Source organism: Ornithodoros turicata, chromosome 2 (assembly GCF_037126465.1).
Source record: "Ornithodoros turicata isolate Travis chromosome 2, ASM3712646v1, whole genome shotgun sequence".
Lineage (NCBI taxonomy): Eukaryota > Metazoa > Arthropoda > Arachnida > Ixodida > Argasidae > Ornithodoros > Ornithodoros turicata.
In genome coordinates, this window is record NC_088202.1 from 28963774 (window position 1) to 28990147 (window position 26374).

General features: G+C 47.3%; 1 protein-coding gene across 1 annotated transcript; it reads right to left on the reverse strand.

Moving 5' to 3' along the window:
• Positions 1-16097: 16097 nt before the first annotated feature.
• LOC135383279 (prolyl 4-hydroxylase subunit alpha-1-like) lies at positions 16098-19458 on the reverse strand. Its single transcript, XM_064612802.1, has 2 exons — positions 18251-19458; positions 16098-16658 (listed from the first exon to the last, which is right to left on the reverse strand). The coding sequence occupies exons 1-2, from the start codon at positions 19358-19360 to the stop codon at positions 16167-16169; spliced, it is 1602 nt and encodes a 533-aa protein (XP_064468872.1). The 5' UTR covers positions 19361-19458; the 3' UTR covers positions 16098-16166.
• Positions 19459-26374: the final 6916 nt, after the last annotated feature.

The window sequence follows — 26374 nt, forward strand, 5'->3', positions numbered from 1 at the left end:
GGAATGGCAAGAATATGAGTGGCTATGTGGACATTGGAACAGGCATCACAAATGATGGCTCCATTGCTAAGGAGGCCTTTGTCATTTTACTTGTGTGCATCAATGACAGGTGGAAGCTCCCTTTAGGCTATTTTTTGGTTGACGGTATATCCGGCGAACAGCGGTGTAATCTTGTTCGCCAGGGACTTTCAATTGCTCATGAAGCTGGGGCACATGTTGTGTCCTTGACGTGTGACGGAGCTGCTGCAAACATAGCCATGCTAAGAAGGCTTGGTTGCAATCTGAATTATGCAACTGGACTGAAGACTAGCTTCACTCATCCAGATTCAGGAGAAGAAGTTGTCGCCTTTTTGGATGCATGCCACATGTTAAAGCTTGTTAGAAATGCACTCTGTGATAAACACTGTGTGTTCACAAATGATGGAGGCATGGTCCGCTGGAGCCATATCAAGGAGCTTCATGCACTACAGCAAAAAGAGGGCATCCATGCTGGAAACAAACTGAGGGAAGCGCACATTAATTGGAAGAAGCAGCCAATGAAAGTCCGCCTGCCTGCACAACTTATCAGTACATCAGTAGCGGACGCACTCCAGGAATGCCGCGAACTTTCTGTACCTGGATTCGAAGACACAGAGGTGACAGAAAAATTTCTGCGCACTGTGAACAATAGCTTTGACATCCTGAATTCAAGAAATATAAGACAACGATCTTGGAAAAAGCCGCTTTGCTCAGAAAATATTAATCAGGCTAGGAAATTCATGGAAGAGGCATCCACATACATTTCAACACTGCGAACCAATAGAGACGGACCGCTAGTGCTGGACTCAACCGGAAAACAGGATTTCTCGGTTTCCTCGTGTGCTTCAACAGCCTCGATCTCCTGTACAAGAACCTGGTAGAGAACACTTCCAAACTGCAGTATCTCCCATCATACAAACTGAGTCAAGATCACCTGGAGCTGTTTTTTGGTGCAATTCGTGCATATGGAAAGTGCAACAATAACCCAACAGCAACACAGTTCGAATCGGCATTTAAAAAACTGATTGTTCAGAACGAGATTGGACAGCAACGTACGGGCAATTGTCTTCCTCTGGATAACATCAGCATCCTTCATGTCACCAGTTCTGCTATGCCTCGATCCGAAGACATCATCAATTGGTCAACACCACGAAATCTGCTCTCTGACTCTCCAGACAATGACGACAGCGCAGTTTACCATGATCATGCTTACCTCCCAGATCCCACTGTTCTCTCACCATTTGCTGACAGGATTGTCACTTACATTGCGGGATATGTCGTTCGTTATTTGCAAAAATGCTTGAAGTGTGAAACATGTGTTGAAGCTCTGAGTGTTCCCGCAGCTTCCATTCCACAACACTCTCTCATTCGCCGAAAGAGCATGGGTTGGTTGGTGTATCCATCAGATGACGTCATTCAGGTATGTACTCGCAGTGAACAGGTGTTCCGATCTTTTGTGGAACGTTCAGGACTATCATCGGATAGGATTCTACAAAAAATGTCAATACAGGTTCTTCAGGCTGTCATTGTGAGCAATATATTTCAATCACTGCAGAGTAGTCATATGCTTGAGCAAGCACCACTTGAAAATCATTTTTACCACTTGATGAAAAGCATTTCACATAAATACTTCGACATACGCCTGCATCATGAATCCAGAAGAGCAACAGCAGGTCTCCACAGAGAAAGACTCCGGCAAATGTACACCAAATTGACACTGTTTAAGGGGCAATAGTTACCATACTTTAATGGCATACACTAGAGTCGACACCAGGGTTAAGAAGCTGCTGCTCCCATATTGGAAGGATTCATCATTCCCCTCATTTCATAGCTGAATAGGTAGTACAATAGTAGGCTGGCCATGCAAAGGGAAGTACATGGATACCCATATCAAAGTTTTGCGATTTCGAATAATAGGGATAATGGTGTGTTTTTTTCATTAGCTGGAAAAGGTCGAGGTTCAACGAGGAATCAAAGCATAAAGCGTTTCTTAACATCCATGTAGTTAATTGCAGTGTTCAGGGCAAAATATCTATATACTTACCACCACATTTTATGAAACACTTGCACTCCTGCATCACAGGCCATATGAAAACCTTAACAACACGTTCAGTAGCCGTGTGTAAAATAATGTATATACTTTTCTGAATTGCTGAACTAGTACAAATATTGGGGACTTACTGGAGCTGAAAATATACCCTCCGGTAACCCCTCTGTTGTCTTGTCATTTTCATGTCAGAGTTGCAAATCGTCTTCAGCCATTATCAAGTTTTCTGCATTGTGTATACATGCATATTACTTAGTTTACTCTGCAAATAATGTATACATTTTATCCTTTGTGTGTGCTGAGTGCAAATAATTGTGTTGTCATTAAATATGTTTGCTTGCGTGTCAGAGAGTCATTTCATAAAGTGTAAAGATAGGTACACTTTCTCTCGAAGATATGTACATTAGATATAAATGTAATGGACATGATTTGTGTTAGGTACTGAGGAGCACTGTAAGTACCTTCAATTTTTATTCATGTCATTACTGTACAAGTTTGGTTAGTATTCTTTACCTTGTGCAATAGACACGAGAACAATATAACATTCACTATGACGAAGCAACATCCTCAGCGCGTAATCAACGCTGCCACGCGCAGTGGCGTCGGAACTAATTTTTTACTGGGGGAGCGAAAAAAAAGTGCTACCTTAAACATCATCATCATCATCATCACTTATTTTCCTTGAGAGCTCATGGTGGCGTTATACATGGTTGCTGCACGAAGAGTAAACGTGCACCTAGCAAATGACATGTGCATATTTGTACAGTAGATCTAAAGTAACATTGCAGTAGTACTGTAATTAAATAGCACTTGGTGGTGAATTAGTTGGTAAGAGTTCAGTGCGTCCGGCTTTTTTTACTTCTGCGCAGTGCCTATAGACCTCTATGGCAAGTAATGTGTAGGGAACTTCGGGTACTTGTCCCCGGAATCGCCGTCGCGGCATATACATGTGCCGGGACTGGAAGCGAATATCGTCTGATCCGCAAGCCTTCTGCGAATAAACCAGACTTTCCTGGGCCGGTCTGGAGCTCAGCAAGAATGTGCCCTTTGACACCCAGCCTTTTGACTGAGTGTCACGCTGTCGTTATAACTCCCGGGCGACTCAATAAGAAAAGCCGGATAAATGAAAACAGCGGGTAAATTTTGGACATCGGTACGACGGAAAGCGAGGGGCGACCAATCAGGGTAACAGTTAGAATATTCTACTATGACGGGTGAAGATATACACAATATATATAAGACAACAAACAAGCTGCGATACATATCACATTCCAGAGGTGTTGCCTTCTCCGATGTCTATGGCATTTAATAATCCTGTAACGCTGCTGCAGTCGAGGACTTGGTGGCGCTCCCTCGACGTTGCCACTGCCGACACATGAACACAACACCGGTGCGACGTTTCGTCTCAGTTCATCGCACTTGTCTACTACAGGTCTTACACGCCAGCTCGAAGTGGGCACCCTGTCCACAACCGACTGAAATCTGTGGCTGCGCCCCGCAAACCGCCATTATAACAACCCTCTGTCTTCAACTGGGCGGTTTCTTCGTATCCTTATTTCCCTCAGACGCCTGGTGTCTTGCGTGCCTTTTGCGATTCCCGTTTGTGCCTCTGTCCCCCCCACCCCACCCCGTGGATTGAGTCTGGGAGTGCTCGCGCCCCCCGTTACACACTTTCTGACCGATTTATTGCACTTCGTACAGCTTGGGACAAAAGTTTACGGAACACGCGAGCCACGTACTTTTTCTTCGGTGCGACACCCTAGCGGCTGCCGGAATCGGGTGAGTCCACTGTTTCGAAGGGGTGGACGGATGCGCTATTAGCTACACACAGTGGTGGTTCCAGTGTCGCTTATGCGTGCCTGGGAAGTACAAGTTACCGCTGTGTGTCGCTAACAGCGCACCCTTCCACCCCTCCGCAACAGTGAACTCACTCGCTTCCGGCAGCCGCTAGGGTGTCGCACCGGAGAAAGAGTACGTCGCTAGCGTGTTCCGTAAACTTTTGTCCCAACCTGTACCACAAACCTTGCCATGGTCAACTCCAGAACCCTGTGAACCTGACACCATTGGTATGTAGCTCTTCTCAAACGGTCTCCGCACACAGTGACAGTGGTAGGATCTCTGTTTATTGTTCTCTAAATTTATGGCCACCGAAAAAACACATGCACGCACAGGCCATTCCGTTAGACCGTAGAAGATTACGACGCTGGGCTGACACTGGGAGAGCCGTGCTCCCCCATTCGTAAATGAGGGGGAGCCGTCGCTCCCCCTGCTCCCCCTGTTCCGGCGCCCCTGGCCACGCGTAATGTTGGTCCTAGGTCACGCCCTGGCGTCCATAGGTGGTCTTGCAGTATAAAGGTACACCTCCGAATACGATAAATAAAACTTCACGCACGCGCTCAACACAATGCTGATATCTAAACCTCTGCAAGGCTTACAAACGCGTCGTCTGCTTTGTGTGAAGGGAGCCGCCATGCTCTGGGGGTCACATGAGCGGTACGTCATGGGTCACATGGTAGACAGGAGTATCCCAGAATCCAACGCGAAGGTTGGCACGCTGGTCCCAATGGAAAAAGTATGGAAGGGCCGCTCCTGTGTTTCCTTCCTCCATGGAACGCAGCCTTCGTTGATGCGCCGCCGCCGGAGGTCTGGACCTTGCCCGCCGCCGCCGTCGTCCCAAAACTGTCGGCGCGCCGCCGCCGATGTTGAAAAATCGGCGTGGTTGTTGAATGTGCCCATTTGGATCCGTTTTCCATTAAAAAAGCTCTCACACACCTAATCTCTTCGTTTGTTTTTCTTGCACCGTAGGTCCCAGGCTTCATTTGTGGTGTTTTTAGCAGTAAGAATTTCATCACTGATATGCTGTTTATGTTTCACAGTTTCGTTTCACAGTCCACCCTGGAGACACAACTCCAGGGAAAGTTGTGATTCAATTCCTGCAGGTTGTTTGCCGGTCATCCACCAACACCATAGCACTGGTCATTATCCACATGCTGGGTCTTTTTTTTTATTATTCGTTACAGAACAAAGTGGATAAAGGATAGAAAGTAAGGAATGGATAAAGTAAAGAAAACTAGCAGAACAAAATGAATGCCATTTCTGAGTTGGCCAGGCGAAGATTATCTCGAAGAAAGTATGTAACTACAAGATCATCAATTACCTAAAATTAATTAATTCTTTAATTAAGGGATTTCGCGCAAAAGCGAGATAGCAGGACGGCAGATATTTTCCTCGTTGAAAGCAATTCCATGTTTAAGAAATCCTTAAACGCGCTAATATCACGTTCGTGTTATCTGGGTTGGAAAGCGATCTATCTAGCCAACAGATTAGCGCCTATACGCCAATCAGCTCGATCGCTCCAAAGCACGTGGTCCTCCCACGTGGATTGCCTGTCGCTCTTTCTGCGCTCGAAAAGTGCATTGCAAATAGTGCGTTTTGTGTGTGCCGGCGACGAGCACCCCATCAGATGGTGTTTTCAATCGCGAGATCGCGGGGCTTATAATGCGCGCGAAGCGTGCAGCCTCAACTCACTCGCTCTGGACAAGTTTATACTGTAGAACCCCCTTTATTTCGGAGCCCTTAATTTTCGCGAATTTCGCGAGTCGGGAAAATTCGCGAACTTTAAGGGCACGCCAAAAATTTGAAAACAGAGAAGGAGGAACTCGAGGAGCGCGCGAAATTTAGTGGTTGCGAATATACCCCTGTTGATTCGCGAAAATTTAGGGCTGCGAAAATATAGGGTTTTACAGTATTTATTCATGATAACTGCAGCCTCTGCAAAAATACTATTCAATGACGTTATCGGTGCGCCTTATGTCATATCATTTTCTTACGTTTGCATATTTACATATATCTACTATAAGTTCGGGAAGAGAGCCACTGGATCAGTGGAACAAGCTTTTACACGTTGCCGTCCTGTGAACGTTCGGCACTCGCTATAACTGTTACGTGTGGTTACCATTTAAGGGGCGGCTCATCGTTCTAACTGTCTAGTTATGTTGTTTTCTCTAGTGAAACCGGCCGTTAACGGGCCCTGTCGAAGTTCTTGAGTGACGACCTCCTTGAAGTGCGTTCTCCTAATATTCCTTTCCGTGTTCTGGTTTTCTTTCATAATACGCGCTTATACAGTGCTGATGTACTTGTTTGGAGCAAGGTGCAATAAATACTGCCATCGTCTCGGTGTTTATGATGGAGAAAATGCCCGCGCCCTGAGATGTCCGTGCGTCCCCGTCCGAGGAAAGAACACATATTGACAGCAGGCTTGCCAGATGCCAAACTGGTCTCCCGCCAAAACTGATTCAGAAAATCGCCCAAATATAGCCAACTCACGCCAACGCATAAAAGAAAAAATAGCCAAAAGTGTTTTTGTTACTCGGTTCACAAAACCTTGAGAATATACAGCATAAGATAGAGGCATGCAACTTCTCTTTGATTATGGATACATAACTAAGTTCGCTTGTAAACTTATTCAGGTAGGATTCGGATGGCATAAAGTCTTTTCAGCAACGTCCCATGCCGCGGACTGATGAAGTCGCCTGTATAAGGAGACGAAAGTCTCACATTAAATGTTGCTATTCTATGTTGTGTTAAGCCGCTGGAAAATGTTTTCTTCCGGTGTTCTAAAGTGGAACAAACGGCGTGTATAAGAACCACAATATGTGTTGAATCAGATATGATGCACCACGTATATCTTATAACTTTATGGCTTACGTAAATAAAGGTCACTTTGTAGAACGTGAAAAAACAATGTGCAAGTTTCCGATGATATCAAGTACAGGTCCCATATACAAGCGGCAGTTTTGCGCAAAGGCGCTCCCATGCTCGCCACATTGCGATTGCTATAACGTGAAGCTGGGAACCTGACTTTGAAGTTAGCAACTCGCGTTGCCGCGGACCCGGGAAATTTTTACTTGGAGCAACCGTTTATATGCACGCTGTAGTTACTAGTGCACAGACCTGCACATGGTTATCTTTATATTCCAACAGCATTAGTTTTGGGGCTTTGAATAATGGAACACCAGCAAGCCCAAGGCACTATACGTACTCTCTCCAGTTCGCGCAACTTATTCAAACTCAGCAAGTTCAGAAGAAGAAGAAAGTCGCACGGGAATTTGTTCCTGTGAACTTCGAAATTCTGATTGTACACGAACGAAAGCTGCGTTGTCGTGTCACGTCGAGACTGGGAGGTACCCGGGTTCGAATCCCGGTGCCGGCTGTGCTGTCTGGGGTTTTTCCTGGGTTTTCCTCAGACGCTTTCAGATATATGTCGGCACAGTTCCCTTAGAAGTCGGCCCAGGACGCACATTCCCCCAGGGTGTCAGTCGTGACGTTGCCCACATGTGAGGCCGACAACGGCGAGCCCGTTCATCACCACCACCACCACCATCTGCGTTGCAGCATCACCACCTGTGTCCGCCACAGGATTACCGAATTCTGAAAAAGGATTCCGACATATGTGTCTTCGTGTCTGCTCATATCTGTTCTGCTGCCCATTAACACGTCTGACCTGGGAGCGCTAAGGATCATTACTTTATTCAGTCTCGACAGACGGCAGTGCATTATTATGTGCCGGGACACAAATGCAGAAACGAGGGGTGACCGGGGTGACAGTCGTCGTGTGGTCGCGTGCTGTCGTCCGAGCGCATGGCGTGAAACGCTGGTATAGCCCAAAAATAGCCAAATAGCCGAGATGAAAAACATTCCGCCAACTGTCACAAAAAGTAGCCCAATTTGGCGGATTATAGCCCAACCTGGCAACCCTGATTGACAGCCCACGGGGCCCACGCCGATAAGACAGCATCGGCGTGGCGCCGCTGACGCCGCCGCCGGTCCTTCAACGTGATCTACGCCGCCGCCGGAAAACTGCTCACGGCGCACACCTCTCTTCGTTTGACGGTAGCTCACCATAACGGTAGTCCTGGACTAGCTCCAGTGGCCTGCCTGAGGAGGACGCACCCGCACGCACCCGCTGAGCAACGCTGCTGTAGGTTTCACAGCGTCACTGGCACAGCGCTGGGAGGGACCTTTTCGGGTGATTTCCCGATTATCCCGCTTGTCGTACCGTCTCAGTCGTGTGGACACGGCGGAGGAGGCTGGTCCCGTTCACGTCGGCGATTTGAAACGCTATCATGAGCGCGACCAGGAGGATGATGCTACGGGCGTAGCTATTTGCCCTCCGGCTCACCCTCGTGATAACTTGGGTAGTTATAACCTGAGACAACGCGGTAGGCCGGTATGTCCTACCCGCGGCGGGTCACGGACTGCGGAGCAGCGTTCTCGCGCGCACAGTTTGCGCACGCGATAACATTTCGTGTTTCCGCACTTCCTTCTCTTTCCGGGGCACCTAAGAAGACCTCTGGTCCCTCAAAGCAAGACGGCGTCCACTCGAAGCCTAAGGGCAAGCGTGTGGGAGCGCCCCCCGGAAAGAACATGGCGAGACCTGTTGCCCAGGCCCCCCCGACGCGGCACTCCGTCGGCACTTGGACAGCCCTCGTCGGGGACGACACGGCTTGCTTCGTCTCGTCGCGACGGTGGCGCGACCAGCCGAGACCACTGCGCGGGGCCGACCCTGGTTCCGTGGCTGCCACCTTCCGCGGCCGCCTCCTGTCGGACAGGCACCCCTCGGAGCCTCCAGCAACCTACACCGAGGAGGAGGCAGGCCGCCTGTGCCGATCGTGTGGCGGCCTCGTCGTCCACCTGGCCACCCACGTTCAGGGCGAGCGGCACCGCGCCGCCGAGGCTTCCAGGGCGGCATTGTCAGCGGAGCCGGCCCCCCCCAGCTGCCCCCCCGCCGGCAGCACTGCCGAATCCGGAGGACGCCATCGCAGTGCAGTGCGGGTGCTACAGGCGTTTCGGCCGGAGCTCCTGTGCCCAGTGGACCGCCCTCCCCTCTCTGCCGCCGCCAGCAGCCCGGTGCCCCCCCTCTCCAAGGTCCAGGATCCCCCCGGTTTTGAGCAGGAGCTCATGGACTTTTTGGGGGAACCCCCCGCGTCGAGGCCTTAGGTGGGGGGAGTGTGGTGACGCGGTCGCGAGGAGGGGGCGACCCTTTGTCTGAGGCCCCCCCAACCTTCTCAGCTGCCCTTCGGGCAGGTTTTCTTCCACTGACCAAGATCGCCGCACGTGCCGTTCTGTCGCTCGGATTGAGGTCAGTGGGAGGTGAGGCGGGAGGGAGCGACGGGGAAAACGGGACATTCGGGACCGGAGCAGCGCAGGAGGAAGACCTGTTCGAGACGAATAAACGATGTAAGTTGCATTCCAGTTTGGTGTCGGAGTCATTCTTGATTGGCGATATGGAACGTACTGGTTACTTAGACCACAACCCGGTGGGGAAGGCTACTTGCAGGAGCAAATCCCACAGCATAAAGCCAAGAGATGGACGCATTTTGCCAGCGTAAAGTATACAGCTAGGCTATTATCACATCTCGTGAGGCGGTCAACAGTACGAGGCCTCGTGTATAAAACTGCGCGTTTTACTGCGAGATTATTGGATCAAAATAATTACCGGAGTCGATAGACGTCCAAAATGGCGAACAGGAGCAGCAAACGCGTTGCTTACAAACAAAGGGCGCCGATCACGGGCGCGGCCATCTTTAAGGCCACGTGTGCATTAATGTTTGCTGTGACGTGTGTCCAGGACCTGTCCAGAATGCATTGTGTTCGTCCTGCACGCTTTCCTCCACTTTCGTCAATAGCACAATACGTTGGAGGGCACCACTCTGGCTCTGGAAAATGCGGCGTAGGTTGGCATTTTCTCACGACTTCATTCTGCATCACATAATGATCAGATTTCCACGCAGCCCATCACAGCCCAGCATCCAACTTCAACTTCAAACTCATCACATCGTAACCCATCATTACTCTTCAACTCATCACATCATAACCCACCATTCGACTTCAGACTCATATCGCACCATAACCCATCACTCAACTTCAACTTCAAACTCATTCCATCATAACCCATCATTCAACTTCAAAACTTATCACACACTTCAAATTCCATAATCGGAATTCAACTTGAGCTTCCATAGCGCCTTTGAAATTGAACTCGCCTGATAATGGGTTCTGTAGTCGGCGATGGATTTTAAAGTTTAATTCCAGTAGAGGGCTTACCTTCTTTGCCCGCTTCTGATGGGCTAAGTTACTATACGTTGGCGTCCTCCTCGCTTGGTAGTGGATTTTAATTCCCTTTAGTAGGTTTAATTTTCTGGTAGTGGCAGGAGAAAGGGTGCAGTGTTCTACCTCCGTTGTCGCGTCGGCGGCAACCGCATGGAGCAACTTTTGCCAACTGAATGAGGCCAACGAAGCGCCAACTCAGCGTGAACGGAACGGTATCGAAGCTTTGCAACCGCATGGAGCAGAATGTCCACGTTGAGGTTGTTATGGTGAAGCGTCGGCCTCGCGTTTACCACCGCTTGTTGCACGCGATGTGGCAATGCTTATTGTAGTAAACTGCTGTACGAATTGTTTAGTAACATAAATGATATTTTAGCGGTTCTTGAAAAAGTACTGTGCTAATAACATCTAGAAATCAGGTGTTTACAAGAAATTTTGAAATACGTACGAAGAGAATGTTGGCTTATGAGTGTTTCTAGCAATGCTCACTAAAGAAATATCAGACTGCATTTTTGTTACCGTTATCTCCTCACACATTTCCGATTTGCCATGTGCCACAAATAATATTTTGATGTTTCATTTACTCACCTTCGCCTTGCACACACCTTGCCACCTCCTGCCAAAGGACATATTTTAAGAGGGCATACCAGCTCTCCGTCCCAATGTATTTCTTATGGAACAGTTTTTATGCTTTCTCTCGGTAACCGCCGCGCAGATTTTGACGCGGGTGCTTTCATCATAAAGAGGAAGACGAGATGAAACTATTTACGCTACAGTATTTCTCATATATGTCGTATGTATTTTACGGCGACGTCACGAATGCGAAAAAAATACACAATTTTTCTCCTCCCTCTTTGAACAGGTTTTATTAAACTTCTATAGCCATTTCGAAGAAAACTTTCCATTTACTTTCTCTGGAATTATTTCAGGAATCGATAGACATCAAATTTATATGTCTACCACTTTCCGTTTTTATAAAAAAGCATGAAAAGTGAGTACGGATAAATACCGTCTCAAAGCCCCGTAAACCGCGTCATTCTGTGTCGCCCTCTAGCCGTAGCACAGGAAAAACCGCGCGGAACATTTTGACCGTATCCATCCGCCGACCATGCGGATGGACCGGGTGTTGTTTCCAATGCAGCCCCCAATAGACGGATTATCTCCGATGAATAGAAGGATTATCCATTGTGTAGGGTACACCACTAGAGGGCGCTACGAGCGACGCCTCACCAATAGGGGTCGCTGCGGTCGCATTCCGCGGATGACGTCATTGCTCCTTCGGGGAGCATGGTGAGAGATAGCGGAAGGTATTGGATGGCGATGCGAAATAGAGCGCCCCCTTGTGCAAGGCTGTGGTGGCGCTGCGGACGACAGGACAGACGCTCTCGATGGCGGCTCTACACGGCGCTACAGTGGCTAGAAGGAGAAGTGTGCCGGGCGCCGGGAAGTAAGCGCACAAAACTGCAATGAAAGGTCCAGGTGGCGCTGGTCGCAGTAGGCGAGTTACCTCCCGAAGGGCTCTTACGTGGGAAGTTGCGGAGTTCGGCACTAAACCCGAGGATTTCACGTTAGCTTGAAAAGGAATCTTGTTGGTACTTGATTCATGTCCTCTCAATTATGCAGCGATAACTACGAGAACACGAGCACGCGCAATTTTTAAACAAAGAAAGAAAAAAATAGAGTCATGATCGTACAGTACCGAACACATTTATATTTTACCGAGACGTCATAGTGAATATTTTCAAATGGCATATTTTCGAGCAAAAATAGCGTGTTTTCGTTGAACATAAGTGAGGAGACAAGCGAGCTGGTGTATACACGTACGATTGAACGCAAACATCTAGTTGATTTCCGTTCAAGCGTATTTTCAAATGTTTCCGTCGCTCTCTTTTTGACACATTCTCCTTATTCAAGAAAATTTGAGAGAGAGAGAGAGAAAAAAAAAGAGACTTTGTAAGAGAATGCAGTCGTGTGACTAAAAAGATATGAAGAACACGTCTAATCAGTTCACTGCAGTGCACGTCACAGCCAATTTGTTCAAGCCTTAGATTGGTCAAGGACTTGCACATGTAACAAACAACGTTGGGCTAGTTGGTAAGCATACGACATGGTAGAAAGCGCACAAAAACACGGACTAGAAGAAGACGACAACACCAGCACTGTCTTGTGTCGTCTTCTTCTAGTCCGTGTTTTGTGCGCTTTCTACCATGACTTGCATAAAGTCAAAGATACTGCGGGTGTAGAGTTTCTGAGTGGAAAAATATTACGTAAATGCTGCTTCCAGCACTGAAATGAGCTTGGCCAGTCCATGGCCAAGGTATAGTAGACGTCGAAGCAGCTGGTGAACTCACTTTCTTGGATCTGTGCGGCTTATGAAATTGATCTTCTAGTTTATATACAGCTCTTCTAACCATGACCTATCCAACCTATTCCCTCCCAGTCTAGCAGCTAGCAGACAGAAACCTGAATAAAGGTGCGTACAGGGTTTATTACATGCACTGTATACATTTTCTAAACAGGAATTCTTAACCACTTTCTAACCAGCCCTTATCAAATTCTGTATCAAGCACACTGCATACAGCTTTTATACGGCAATTTTTCCGTTTTGTAGCCAGTCCAGACTAAGTCTGTGTGCAGTAAAAAGGGAATTTTTGACACGGAATTCCGTTTCATTCCACTGTAACGGCGCTGTGACCTTGATACGCGGCGTCGGCGGCAAAAGGGTTTCGGGTCCAGCGTTGAGTCTTTGAGCGAGTTTATATTAATCTCACCCCGTTTATTGTTCAACTGATGGTTGTTGTTTGAGAGCCCAATTGCTATGCTGTGAGATTGGGGTGTACGACACGCATATACGGCATACGACAATAAATGCGTATAAACAAAAGGACGTGCACGATAAATTACGCCACATTATTATGGCTTCCCGTGTTGCTACACTTTGCATTATAAAGGCGCTTTCGCGAACCAGTCCGTTCACAAACAGCCGTGTGCATCCCGTCGTGTATATATTAGACTTGGATACTTTCCTTTTAATAGCCTAATAACGCTTTTGCGACTCGAGCGCGTATATTAGCAGGCGCCAGACTCGCGCAATATTATTTTGGTGATGGTGCATATGTTCAGACAAGAGCGGAGAGAGTTGTTCCTCCCTATTTGCTTTATCTATTTATTCACTTCAGTATATCATTCTCACATACTAGGTTAAATTTAATTAGCGATTAGTAATACTGCAGTATAAACAATTTAGCACACTACAGTGCTGTAAGATATACTGTAAGCACCTTATGGCTGCAGAATCACTGGGTGGATATCTGTAAAATTTTAGTGCCTTCTTTTCTGTGGCGGTCACTGTCACTAATAGGGATTCAGTTAAGTGTTGTGGCAATTCCAATGTAAACAGTCATCTGCTATATTGGAAAGTGAGTGATTATGGTCAAAAGTCAAAATAAACATGATACCTTCTACAATACCATCTGTGATTCCTGAATGTCAGTATGACAAGGTATGAAGAAATGTTAACGTAGTGCATGCTATTCAAAGCAAGTTCTTCCACATCCCCCCATCTACAAACACCCAGAAAAAAAAAAAAAAAAACGGGTCTTGGGTTTGCCTCTGGTAACATAATTTAACTACACAAATGCAGTATGTGCAGTCAAACACATTTGCAATAAGGAAAGCATAAAGATTATTGCAGTTGCAACGGTCATGTCAGTAGGTCATGTACATCTTGGTATTTTCGAAATTTCTCAAACATTTCCATGTCTTTTATATTCGACGTGCTGGACATCTAGTGTGCAACACCTGATATCGAATCAAAATCTGAGCCAGTATGGGGTCATGAACACACCGGTGTAACCTGAGCAACAATAAGGTAGACGGCATGTCAACAAGTTGCAAACCGCTGTTCCATCTTGCACATTTGTCATGCTCATCTAGGTATTTTTGAAATTTCTCAAACATTTCCATATCTTTTATATTCAACGTGCTGGACATCTAGTGACATCCAGCACGTCTAGATGTCTAGATGTCCAGCACGTTTAATATAAAAGATATGGAAATGTTTGAGAAATTTGAAAAATACCTAGTTGAGCATGACAAATGTGCAAGATGGAACAGGGGTTTGCAACTTGTTGACATGCCGTCTACCTTATTGTTGCTCGATCAGGTTACACCGGTGTGTTCATGACCCCATACTGGGTCAGATTTTGATTCGATATCAGGTGTTGCACACTAGATGTCCAGCACGTTGAATATAAAAGATATTGAAATGTTTAAAATTTTGAAAAATACCTAGATGAGCATGACAAATGTGCAAGATGGAACAGGGGTTTGCAACTTGTTGACATGCCGTCTACCTTATTGTTGCTCAGGTTACACCGGTGTGTTCATGACCCCATACCGGCTCAGATTTTGATTCGATATCAGGTATTGCACACTAGATGTCCAGCACGTTGAATATAAAAGATATGGAAATGTTTGAGAAATTTGAAAAATACCTAGATGAGCATGACAAATGTGCAAGATGGAACAGCGGTTTGCAACTTGTTGACATGCCGTCTACCTTATTGTTGCTCAGGTTACACCGGTGTGTTCATGACCCCATACTGGCTCAGATTTTGATTCGATATCAGGTGTTGCACAGTAGATGTCCAGCACGTTGAATATAAAAGATATGGAAATGTTTGAGAAATTTGGAAAATACCAAGATGTACATGACCTACTGACATGACCGTTGCAACTGCAATAATCTTTATGCTTTCCTTATTGCAAATGTGTTTGACTGCACATACTGCATTTGTGTAGTTAAATTATGTTACCAGAGGCAAACCAAAGACCCGTCTTTTCTTTTCTGGGTGTTTGTAGATGGGGGGGGGGGGGATGTGGAAGAACTTGCTTTGAATAGCATGCACTACATTAACATTTCTTCATAGCTTGTCATACTGACATTTAGGAATCACAGATGGTATTGTAGAAGGTATCATGTTTATTTTGACTTGTTTGACCATAATCACTCACTTTCCAATATAGCAGCTGACTGTTTACATTGGAATTGCCACAACACTTAACTGTATCCCTATTAGTGACAGTGACCACCACAGAAAAGAGCGCTCAATGAGCAGGAGCATGCTGCTCATGCGCTGGGATTGTTGCACAATGCTGCGCCGGTTTTGACAGGCTTGGGCGCGCATAGCAGATTTTTCTGACATCTTGTTGTTCACGCATGACGCGTAGGGCTACAAAATCGCCTAACATCGTGGCCCATCACGCAGTATTACATGATTTCTTGTGACGTTATGCTGATTGACGTTCGAGAAAACAAGCATTTTAATGAGTTCCCAATTTCGCCTGTTGCTGTCTGCAACAGACCTCTCGTCCTAACTGCCTTCCTCTAACTGAACTGAGCAGTTGGATGGACTGGAATGTGACTTTAACGGTGATGAACAGGCGCCTGTGTTACCTGACGGAGCACTGGTGGACGCACGCAGAACAGTTACTTCCCCAAAGGTATGACTAACGCTGGGATAAATTAGAGAGCAGTGGTGACCCCGGCGTAGTATATTGAAAAATAGTCTGCCACGCATGAGAAGGCAATGATTACGAATTCCACAGGTTTTAGAGCAGAAAAAAGTACACTGACAGAGCCGGGCACATGGGCGCCGTCACCCCCCAACCCCCTCACCCGGCTTCCTGAAGCCTATACGGTTTCTGGGCCAAGACAATGTAGTCGCGGGCGCAGTTGACGCACCACCACCCCAAACATTCTGCCCTGACCCGCCCCCCACCCACTCCCGGAAAAAATCCTGGTGGCGCCTGTGGCCGCGTCAATCCAGCGTGCGTCACGTTTCATTGGTCCTTCCGTTCGCTCTTTGTTTCTATGGGCTGAACTAGTGCACTCAAACGGGCATGCAGGCAAGAATGAATACCATACATATATTTCCCGTCTGAATCCGTCAAACGGTTTCACGCTTTATACAATATAAACGAAGAATGGTTAAATAGGCGTTCGATATTTCACAACCCCTTGGTCTTTCTCACGGAACCACTTCGTTGCGATCCACTTTGAACCTTCAAGTACGGGACATGCGCAGTGACTCGTCCGACGGTCTCCGTAGCGAGGTTCGGACCACTCTGTGACCTTTTCACTGTTTTCGTCCTCAGCTCTGAGCATGTTGAACCAAAAGAGCGCCAGGCCCCTCTGGGGTCTGACAGCCACATTGGCCTCGACGAATGCAGTAGCACCGCCGGATTTAACATCCGTCAGGTACATCAGCACGGTCGCCAGTCGGTTCCCCCATAGGTGATGGTCCGGAAGCGTCGACTGGTCCTTCTTGGTGTAATCAGTGTGAGTTATGTAGTGGCCCCCGACGCCATAGTGAGCAATCTGAAAGTTTTCGGCGCTACTCCCTGAAAGGCCTGTGACGTCGAAGATCTTCGTTTCAACACGCTTCGCAGCCGGGAACACGTGCTCTTCTAGGAAGTAAGACTGCGAACGGCAGAACAGAGAAAACGCTTGTAACGAAACGAAAACGAACAAGAATAGCGTTTGGGCGCTATACTATACATTAGAGGACGCGTTATGCACACGTCCATTGGGGTCTAGGTCTTTGTCGATAAATCAGCCTCGTTTGCGTCAGGGTTGTCGTCATTCTCGTACGCAGGGTGTCCCGGAAAAAGTGTCATTGAATTATTATAAATACCATGCCACCTAGAATCACGCGATGAACGGCATTTGTTCTTACTAGGCTTTTGCCACTTATTGATCCGAACGTAGTCTAATTTAATTTTGATTATGTCAATTTTTGCGAACTGAACTCGAAAATTTGCCACGTAAAAGTCGCATTTTTCTCCCAACAATGTGAAGCACGGGCCGGATTTACTCAGGTTCATCAAGATCATCATGCTTCTCGGAGCACCAAGAACCTAGCGCTCGTCGACTTTTCCGGCGCCCTCTTTGTCAGTCCAACGAAAGGATGTTGCTGAACGCTTGGGTGCCCCGGGGTGTCTAGGACCCCCTGCGTATAAACCTTTTGTAGAATAAAAGTTCGCTGCCAGATTTATTTATTTATTACATTGTTCGAACTGTGGCAAATATCCCCTCTAGGTCTAATTTCGAAACTAGAGCTCGAGAAAATGTCGGAAGAGGCGTTCAGGTAGAGAGGCGTAACCAGAAAAATATTTCGGGACGGGTTCTATGGGGTCTATATATGGGGGAAAAGGATCTCCCCTCACTTTCCTCTCCCTAATGCACCATGAAAGATACGATGATTTGGGAGGTTTGAACCTCCCAACCAACCCCCCCCCCCCCGCCACCAGTACGTATCGCACATATGAGAGCGCGGATTAACATTCTTCTTAATGCGTCCAAACAAACTCGGAAGCTCCAAACGTTTTACGCGGTTTCTTAGCTATTCAATAACTGACGGCAGTTTCGAGAGTTATCTTGGGAAGTCCTGGTGTTCATTATCTTGGGGTATTTGATCATGGCAAACCCTGTACACATCCTCTTCATGTCAGTTCTTCTCATTATGCGACCAAACTCTGTGCATATTCCCCATGAAGTCCCTCATTTGCAACTTCTCGTATAAGGAAACCAGCGACTGCAAATGAGGACCAATCTTAAAACACGACTTCCTCATATAACACGCTGTGCGCAAGCCGTTGCGCCGACTGATAAAAGTTATTGTGCCTAACTTGTGTAGAGAGCAGGGCGTACGCCTTTTTGCGGGAATTAACCCACAACCAAATTGTCACAAAAACGCGTATGCCTCCCATTTTCAACGGATCAGAAAAGAGACCGCTATCATTCCGAATGACGGTCGGTTCTGAGCATGTTATGCGGTGAAGCTGTTTCGAAGCTCTACGATCGATCTAAGGTCGCTGCGCGAGAAATAGAGGGAAGAGGGAAACGGGAAGCTGCGCAGAAAGCTGAGCCTACTTGAGTATAGTAGAAGTTTCAGAGTGATCGGTGCCGTACCATCTGTAGCGGTGTCTAAATACTACGCAGGGACCCCTATTCTACAAATACACGAGCAAGCATTTGCATCTGGAAGTGCCTCGCTAGGTTTTCTCGGTTACCTTGCTGACACGGTAGGGTACAGGATTCATGGCGCCATCTTGGTGTACAGTTGTTGCTCGCTTTAGATGTCTTCGAGAATGGCTCTTTATTTCCTCCGCCTCCTGGGCACTAATAAAGTCGTGGAAAAGCACGAACCAAGGATCCACGCTGATAACCTCCATCTTGATTGGCTGTAAAATGAGGGCGGGGTGTCTTCCATTGGTGGTCATCTTGCAGCGCAGCTCACTTGACGCTCTAAGAGGGGCGCCACGCAACGCGATTGCGCAAGAGCGTTCGAACTGGCTTCGTCGCCTTTGCCAAGTTTTCCCTTGGGGATACGTCCACCCACGAATTTCCTTGTCGTAGAGTTCCTTTACTTTCGACAGAATTCCTCGTTCAGGAGGGCCCGCTGTACTCAAGGCCTTGTGGACCACGTCTGAAGCGGACGCTACATTTTGTAGACTGTACGTGGCATTTGATAGAACGCACACAGCAGACTCCCACGCTGCGTTCTTGGCGACTGACTCTTCGAGAGCAGCCGTGGCCCAGGTTAGCGACTCCTCTACATAACCCTCACCGAGGCAGGATGAAGCAATCAGGACAAGGTCTGAAACGGTAGGTCGAGGTGCCGAACGGAGTGATATCAAAAACGCGGAAGTCAACATGTAGGTGTTGAGAAGGCGGCACAGCCCTACTGCTGCTCCCGATAAGTCGTCATCCGATGGCATCGTATATCTGGAGAGGAACCCCATCATAGCACGAACTATGGCGCGGCTCAGCAGCGAATTACGGTCGTAGTAGAAAGCCCACGTCCAGCTGAGGTCAGCCATAGTCTTGAACCGTCGGACGACGTTTCCTACGCCCTCGCCCGTTGTGATGCTGCTCCAGGCATGATGAAACTGTAGTTCCTCCAACCGATCGTGGTGAAGGGATTGGTATCGATGAATAGACTGGATAACTTGCTGTTCGGTTGTCAATAGGTCCTCGAGGTGTGCTATTGCACTGTAGAGATCATCGGATCGTACCTGACCAGCAAAAAATACGAACTGTAAGCAAACGTAAACTAAGAATCGTTTCGTGACGCACAACCGAGTGCCCAATGGAGGAAATCGGAACGTAATATCGAGCATATTGATGGAAACAGATGTAGCAGCTTTCTCGAGCTTGATCTGGTGGCTACATGGGCTAATCGTCAGGCCTGACGTTCGAGTGGTGCTGCTATGGCATCTTCTTCTTCCTCCTCACACTTTCTGGCCTTCACCCAAAAAATCGATTTGCCAGGGCTGAGCTACCACCACCACCACCAGAATAGCCGGCTGGGTGATTTCGGCCGGTTTTCGGCGTCTGTTTTACCTGGAATTCGAAGGCTGTTTATCGGCATCCACTCTGTTTTGGAAAACCGCATTTTTCGGTCATAAAACTGGAGAAGAAATGCTGACTGTCGTGTGCATATCAAATGTTACAGAAGTACGTACAACATGTCTCCTTTCTTTATTTTTTTTTATACAAATTTTTCATTAAAAAACTCTAAGGGCTATAGACATCCTGTTTTCACTTCTATCATCTCTGGGTCGGCGGACGTTCTTGGCCATCTGTTGCTCAACCGTCGAATGACTAATTACCTAGAAATCGGTAATTAACTTTTTAATTATAAAAGCTACGAAGTTGGCCCAATGAGAACATCTGTTGCTTTCGGTCACCTGATATCGTAGTCGTTTTCAGAACAAAAATCCACTTGGTAGGTCGTCCGCAAAAAATTCGAGAACGACCACCATTTTTTTCTTTATTTTGTGCATTGCACATCTTCGGAGACCCGTCTTTCGTTCACCCCCAATGTGAGAGGGTGAAAGAGCACACTGTCGCCTCTCCCCAAGCAGCACAATGCACTGAAAGTCGAGTGCAATAGGAGTGGACGAGTAGGTGGAAGGCCTTGAAGAGACTCGTGAAGCTAAAGAACATTGATAAGACACATACCGTCCACCCCTATTGCACTCGACTTTCGGTACATTGTGCTGCTTAGGTTGCATCCTGGAAAAAGATTAAAAGAAAACAGAAAATGCATCCGAAGATAAGGGCAGCTCCGATAGCGTCACCCGACACATGTGCTTTTTGTCTTGTTTCCACAAGTTAAATCTCATCTTCGACGCATGAGGCGGCACTGTGCTCCTTCACGCTCTCACATTCGGGGTGAAAGAAAGTCCCATCTCCGAAGATGCGCAATCAACAAAATAAAGAAAAAATGGTGTCCCTTCACGATTTTTTTGCGGACGATCTACCGAACGGATTTTCGTTCTGAAAACGTCTACGATATCAAATGACCGAAAGGAACAGATGTTCTCATTGGCACAACTCTGTAGCTTTTATAATTTAAAAGTTAATTACGATTTTTAGGTAATTAGTCATTCGACGGTTGAGCAACAGATGACCCAGAAAGTCCGCCGGCCCAGAGATGATAGAAGTGAAAACAGGATGTCTATAATCCTTATAGTACCACGTATATTTTAAATGAAAATTTTGTATATATAAAAAAAGACACCCTGTATTATCTTCAGTGTCTTTGCGTTTGCGACCCGCTTGGGGAAGCGAACCGTTCGTCTTGTGACATCAACTAAACCTTTCAACGGGGTGCAAAAGAGGGAATTGGGGCAGTTGATGCACTTAAGTAGGGCGAAAAGGCAACCAGCTAGAATGGAAGACCAAAAAGGTCTCTGATCAGCCTTCTGCAGCCATTCGTTGCGACTAGTAAACTAGGCTGACTCCAGGATGAACCGCCGTAGTCTGTTATTGGTGTCAGGTCATCCTTCATCCAATAGACAAAAAGGAATGAAATACCCCCTTCCCTCAAGCAGATGGCGGCAGGAGCTGTGTTCCAACTATGGGGAATTCAAATGTGATTTCCCTTTAGGACAGACCTCTCCTCGACATTTTCAGGCGGTACCGATGTCTTCAGAATATAGGTCGCACTCCCTCAGGAGCTAAGGAAGCCCCCGCCACAGTAACATCATGACGACTTAAATCGGGCACAAGAAATCGGGCGCAGCATAAGCGATATGTAGAGGTGTGCGCCGAGGGCTATTTTTTCGGCGGCGGCGTAGCGCAGGTTGAAGGCCCGGTGGCAGTGGCGACGGCGGCGTTACGCCGATGGCATGTCATCGGCGTGAGTTTATGTATGTTACGTACGGACATTTCAGGGCGGGAGCATTTTCTTTTTAGTATCACCGACATGAGAATGGCAGCAATTTTTATTGCATCAAGTATATCAGCACGAGGTGAACATATATTATGAAAGGAAACTACACACAAACGAAAATAAAAGGTAAAGCACAGCTTGTAATAGAATGCTTGAAATAGGTCGTCGTTTGAGAACTCCAACAAAGCTCGTTAATGGCTTGTTCAGCATACACGTAACGTCCTAGCAAGTTCAATAACTGACGACGATTCGTTATAACTTCTGCTCACTCGTCATGTGAATCATTTTGAGAAAAATATACGAACGCAAGAAATGAAGATATGGCAAAAGAAACCACGACAAGGTCAATAAATAGCATTCTTACACAGACTGTAGTTATCGTGGATAAATATACCGTGCGAAAAAAATGGAAAAAAGTATGAACCATTGTGGACTGGTAGGCGCGACATGTGTAATCGCATGAAATGGCCGGCAGAAAAATTGCAGCCATGACGAGACGAGACCCTGAGCCTGGGCAGGAAAGGTCTTTTCTCTTCAGACTTAGGGTTTTGTCATGGATGTTAAATTTCACAAGCTCGCCCATTTCCTTTCTGTTTTTCAAAAATTTAAGGTTTGTTGTACCTTATTCCTGAGAGAAACTGACAGTGATGGCAATGGGGGAACATATATCTCACGTGTGACATATCTCAAATCGCAGCATTCTAAACATTCACGGGGGGGGGGGGGATATGGTGAAAGCTTAATCTTTGCGGTTTTAAAGTTTTAGGTTTACGGTTCAATAACTGACTTCGTTCCATCTCCTTTAGAGAAACAGCAGATATTATACATATACGGATATTGATCAATCCTATGGTGCTGCTGGATGACCGAGTACATAGCCTGCAGGAACTGAATAATAAGTTGCTCAGCCGTTCTCTGTTCAAAGACGAACTTGGAACGACATTGTGAAGCATTTGCATTGAAATCCCAATCACTGATCAAATTCTTGCAGTGGAAAACACCATGATGGAAGCCTGGGCCATGCATCGTAACATGAAAGAAAGGAAAAAAGGAAACGAGAACTTTATTTTTTCAAGAAAGACTTATCAGAATGGGCACAACATACAGCCGCGCCGGTTTTTTATCTTCGGCGGCAGCGGCGGCACGCCGACAGTTTGGGCTCGGCGGCGACGGCCAGGTGTAAACCACCAGCGGCGGCGCTTCTGCGCAGACTTCTAGCGATATGGTTTCTGAGCTCGTCTCCTTCAGCTCCTAAGCGAGACGTCACGGGCACGCCGGGGTAAGGGGGGCCGCGCCCCCTGGGCCTTCAAGGTCACTTGTGAAAATTGTGCACTCTTTATCCATACGTCGATCGTCACGATTTTTCTTAGATGTCATAATAATATGAACCTTTGAATACCAGCACAGTTCACAGCGTCCGTCTACAGAAAAAGAGGTGAGGGGTTCTTTGCTTTGCCATCCTCCCTGGGAAAGATCCTGGGAACGCCCATGTGAAAAGTTCTAGGTAAATACGGGGGCCTACCAGTGTGAGTTCTGACGTGACCATAGCGATGACAGCCCCCATCTCACAATAAAGTTGTTGTGGTTTTGACGTGACCACGTCGCGTGGAACACGATCTTACGCTCCTGGCTGTACGACCTACAATATCTGCCGGCCAATCTCGGTCAGTCCGTATCGGATTCCAGTGGGACAGGGTGACGCGACGGAAAGGAGGGACGCGCCGCACCAAGGGTCGGATTCACAAAGAGCTCGTGCGACGAAATCTGTCCTATCTCCGTCGTACGGGAAAGTTACGACGAAGTGTAGATTCACGAAGGGCGCGCATCGCAAAATCTTCGCAGCTTACGGCGGAATCCTGCGAGAGCTCCCGAGCAGTCTTACGAAGAAAGATGGCGGCGTTATTTGACAGCGGTGGATTTGGAGACGGCAAACAAAGACTCCGTAATACGCGCCAACGCATTGCACTTTGCTACAGAACCTTCGAGACCATCCCCGAAGTGACATTGAGGCATTTCTTTGCTTGGTAACCTTCAACAAATGCTTCAACTTTGTGCTCCGTAAAATCGGGTCTCAGGGATTTTTCATGAATCCCCTACACCCCGCTAAGACACCCCCAAGATCCTTCCAAATTGTCTGCAAGAAAGGCAAAAGAAGCCATAAAAGCTGCAAAACTGGGCGCCACACACAGCTTACAAAACACCCTCACCCACCCCCTCCCCGAGACGAACATACTGGGAATATATTTGCTGTGTCATCGAACGCGTTTCGCGTGTGATTGCATGGCATCCATTATGGCTACCGAAAGACCTAGAGCACGTGCAGTAACAATAAAACATTTGGGGACGAACAACTTCGTCTTCTTCTAACGGGACGACTCTTATTGGTGCGATTACAAATTTTTGTCATCGTTACCATAGCGAAAACATGATGTCGCACCGTTTGGCTGTTTCTATCGGAGGTGCGCTTGACAGGAAGCGAGCAACTTCCTCTTCCTCGTCAAAGGGGGTACCCTCTCCCCTACGATAGCTTTTTGAATTGCACTTACGACGCCGTCGTACGCGCGTCGCAGGCTACGACGTCTTAGCGCATCTTAGCGTAACTTACGATCGCGTTTGTGAATCCAACCCCAGTACCGCCGCTTCCGCTCTCTCTCTCTCTGTGGCACGCCGCCACCAAAAACAACATCAGGAGCTGTGTTCGGGTGCATGCTTTTTCTATTGCTGCTGTTATGACTTGGCGACTGGCGCCATACCGGACGACAACAGATCAGCTGCATACGCGAAAACACGCTGCGGCGAAACCAGAGATCCACTTGAGATCCACCAGTACCTTCGCCGTCAAAGATCAATTGTTTGCCGCCAGTTGAAGACGAAAGGAACCGAACTGTGCGGTGTGTGAGGACCACGTAGACCTTGCGCGCCAAAGACTTTATATAGCATTGGGCACTACAGCCAATCCCTCTCATTCCTACTCTGACATCATGTGAATAAACTGCTACGTCTCTATCTTCCCTCGCCGAGTCTCCTTCGGCCTGCTACCACACCCGGAGTCGCAACACTGCGTATGGTATGACTCCGCGTTTTCAATGTTTATTTTTGGGCGGATTCGGCGTATGTTTTTCGATGTTTATTGATTTTCGCGAAATCGGAGTTTTTCTATGTTTTTCCTTGCGTGTACATGGTTTACCCGACAGTTATCGGCGAATAGCAACTACAATGTAATTTCAGTGCTGTGCGCGTCTAACGCAGCCTTAACAACAACCAATGCGAATTACCAGATCGAGTTCTATAAGTGCCGCAAGAAATGACCAGAAGGTGTTTGCTCACCTTGTTCGTTACGAGGATTCTTCAGATTCACGTGCTCCGATATGCGCGCCGCGCCTCTTCCACAGCCCACATTCACTGTCACGCGACAATACTCGCATATGACAACATCTTCCTTGCCTGAGAGTTCAAAATCTTGATTTTCGCAAACGTAGTCCAAGGCTTTCTTCCCATCTCGGGTGCCGAGGAACAACAACAACAACAACAATAAATGAAGTAGTGATGATGACATGGGATGTTTCCCTGTGATAGCAACAGGACAGACAGGAAAGACAGGACGGCCATATGTGGAAAGTGGAGGTGTATGTACTGTCGTAACCTCTCTAATAAGCAACTAAAGGCCGGTGACCGAGATTCTACTTGACGTCACGTCCCAAAAAGGTTCACAAGCGCGGTATATAGGGCGCCTACAATGGCAGAAGAATGAGATTCCGACCAGCGCACCCGATCCGGGACAAAAGGATTTACCCTGGTGGTGGTGGTGGCGTAAACCGGCTTGCCGTTGTTGGCCTCACGAATGTGGGCTGCGTCACGACTGTAACCAGGATGAGATGAGATGATGTGATAACAGATGAAGGAATGATGACGGCCGAAAGTTACGATCTAAGGCAGTCACTGCCAGAGTTGATGAGAAGTCCGAGCAGTGCTCATATCCTTTGAGCGAGGCCCGATTCCTGAAGGGACCCTGCGAGGTGGGACCATGGAACACTCAATGCGGTCGCAGGTCATCCAACCATAGCAAATACAAAGGAAATAGGAGTAATAAAGGAAAGCTTGCTTGGCATGTGCAGCAATTTATCTGCCATGGTTCCTGGAACGTTCCTCTGTATTCGATGCTTTGCGATTAAAACCAAATAAGGCAAAATTTACCCGGTGTATGTTTTTCGATGTTTTTCGATTAAAACCGAAACGCGGAACCCTAGGTATGACGCTGTTATTTATTTTCACTAAGCTTGCATGGTATTTCAACAAAATATACAGGGTGTTGTCGTACGAAACTCTACCATGGTGGTGACGGTTGTGGTGATGGAGCTGCTTGGTTTAGACGGCCACGACGGTCTACCTGTGCCAGCACGCTGCGTTCGGCTGTTACCCAATATAGGTGGAATACTGTGTTTTCTACCCGTAAATTGCTTGAAGCTGGGTTAATCCTGGTAAATTTGACGCAGTGAGCCATTCTGGAATCACAGTCGCCTCAACGTTGTGCAAGTGGGGCGCACCGCCTCAAGTGCCCTTCGCAGCGCCGCCATTTTGATTGTTTCCGATAAGGGACAGGGATGTTCCCGGCACCCCTATATCTTCCTAATGCCCCAAAAGATCTTGGAACCCCGATCCCGCCCCAGGAAACTAAAAGCGTGCTAGAAACGTAGCAGATAAGTATGCGTGTCACAGCCCCAAGACGAAGACACTTCCCTCTGTGTTCGATCTTTTTTCGCTCTGTTATGTGTCTGCTAAGTAATATCATCATATTTGTCGCACGACGTAAGACCACGGATTAACATATTCTAATAACATAAGTAATAAGTAAGGCCCGGGACCTTAGGCACAAAAATCTTCTGAAATATGCATACAAATGTGCGAGAGAAAAAAAAACAAAAAACAAAACGGTCGAATGTGCTCAAAACATGCA

Excerpts from the sequence above, each read along its gene's own strand:
- LOC135383279 (XM_064612802.1), bottom strand. The coding sequence starts at position 19,360 with ATGCTCGATATTACGTTCCGATTTCCTCCATTGGGCACTCGGTTGTGC. Across the intron at positions 16,659-18,250 it reads TACCCTACCGTGTCAGCAAG|TCTTACTTCCTAGAAGAGCA; the intron begins GTAACCGAGAAA and ends TGCCGTTCGCAG.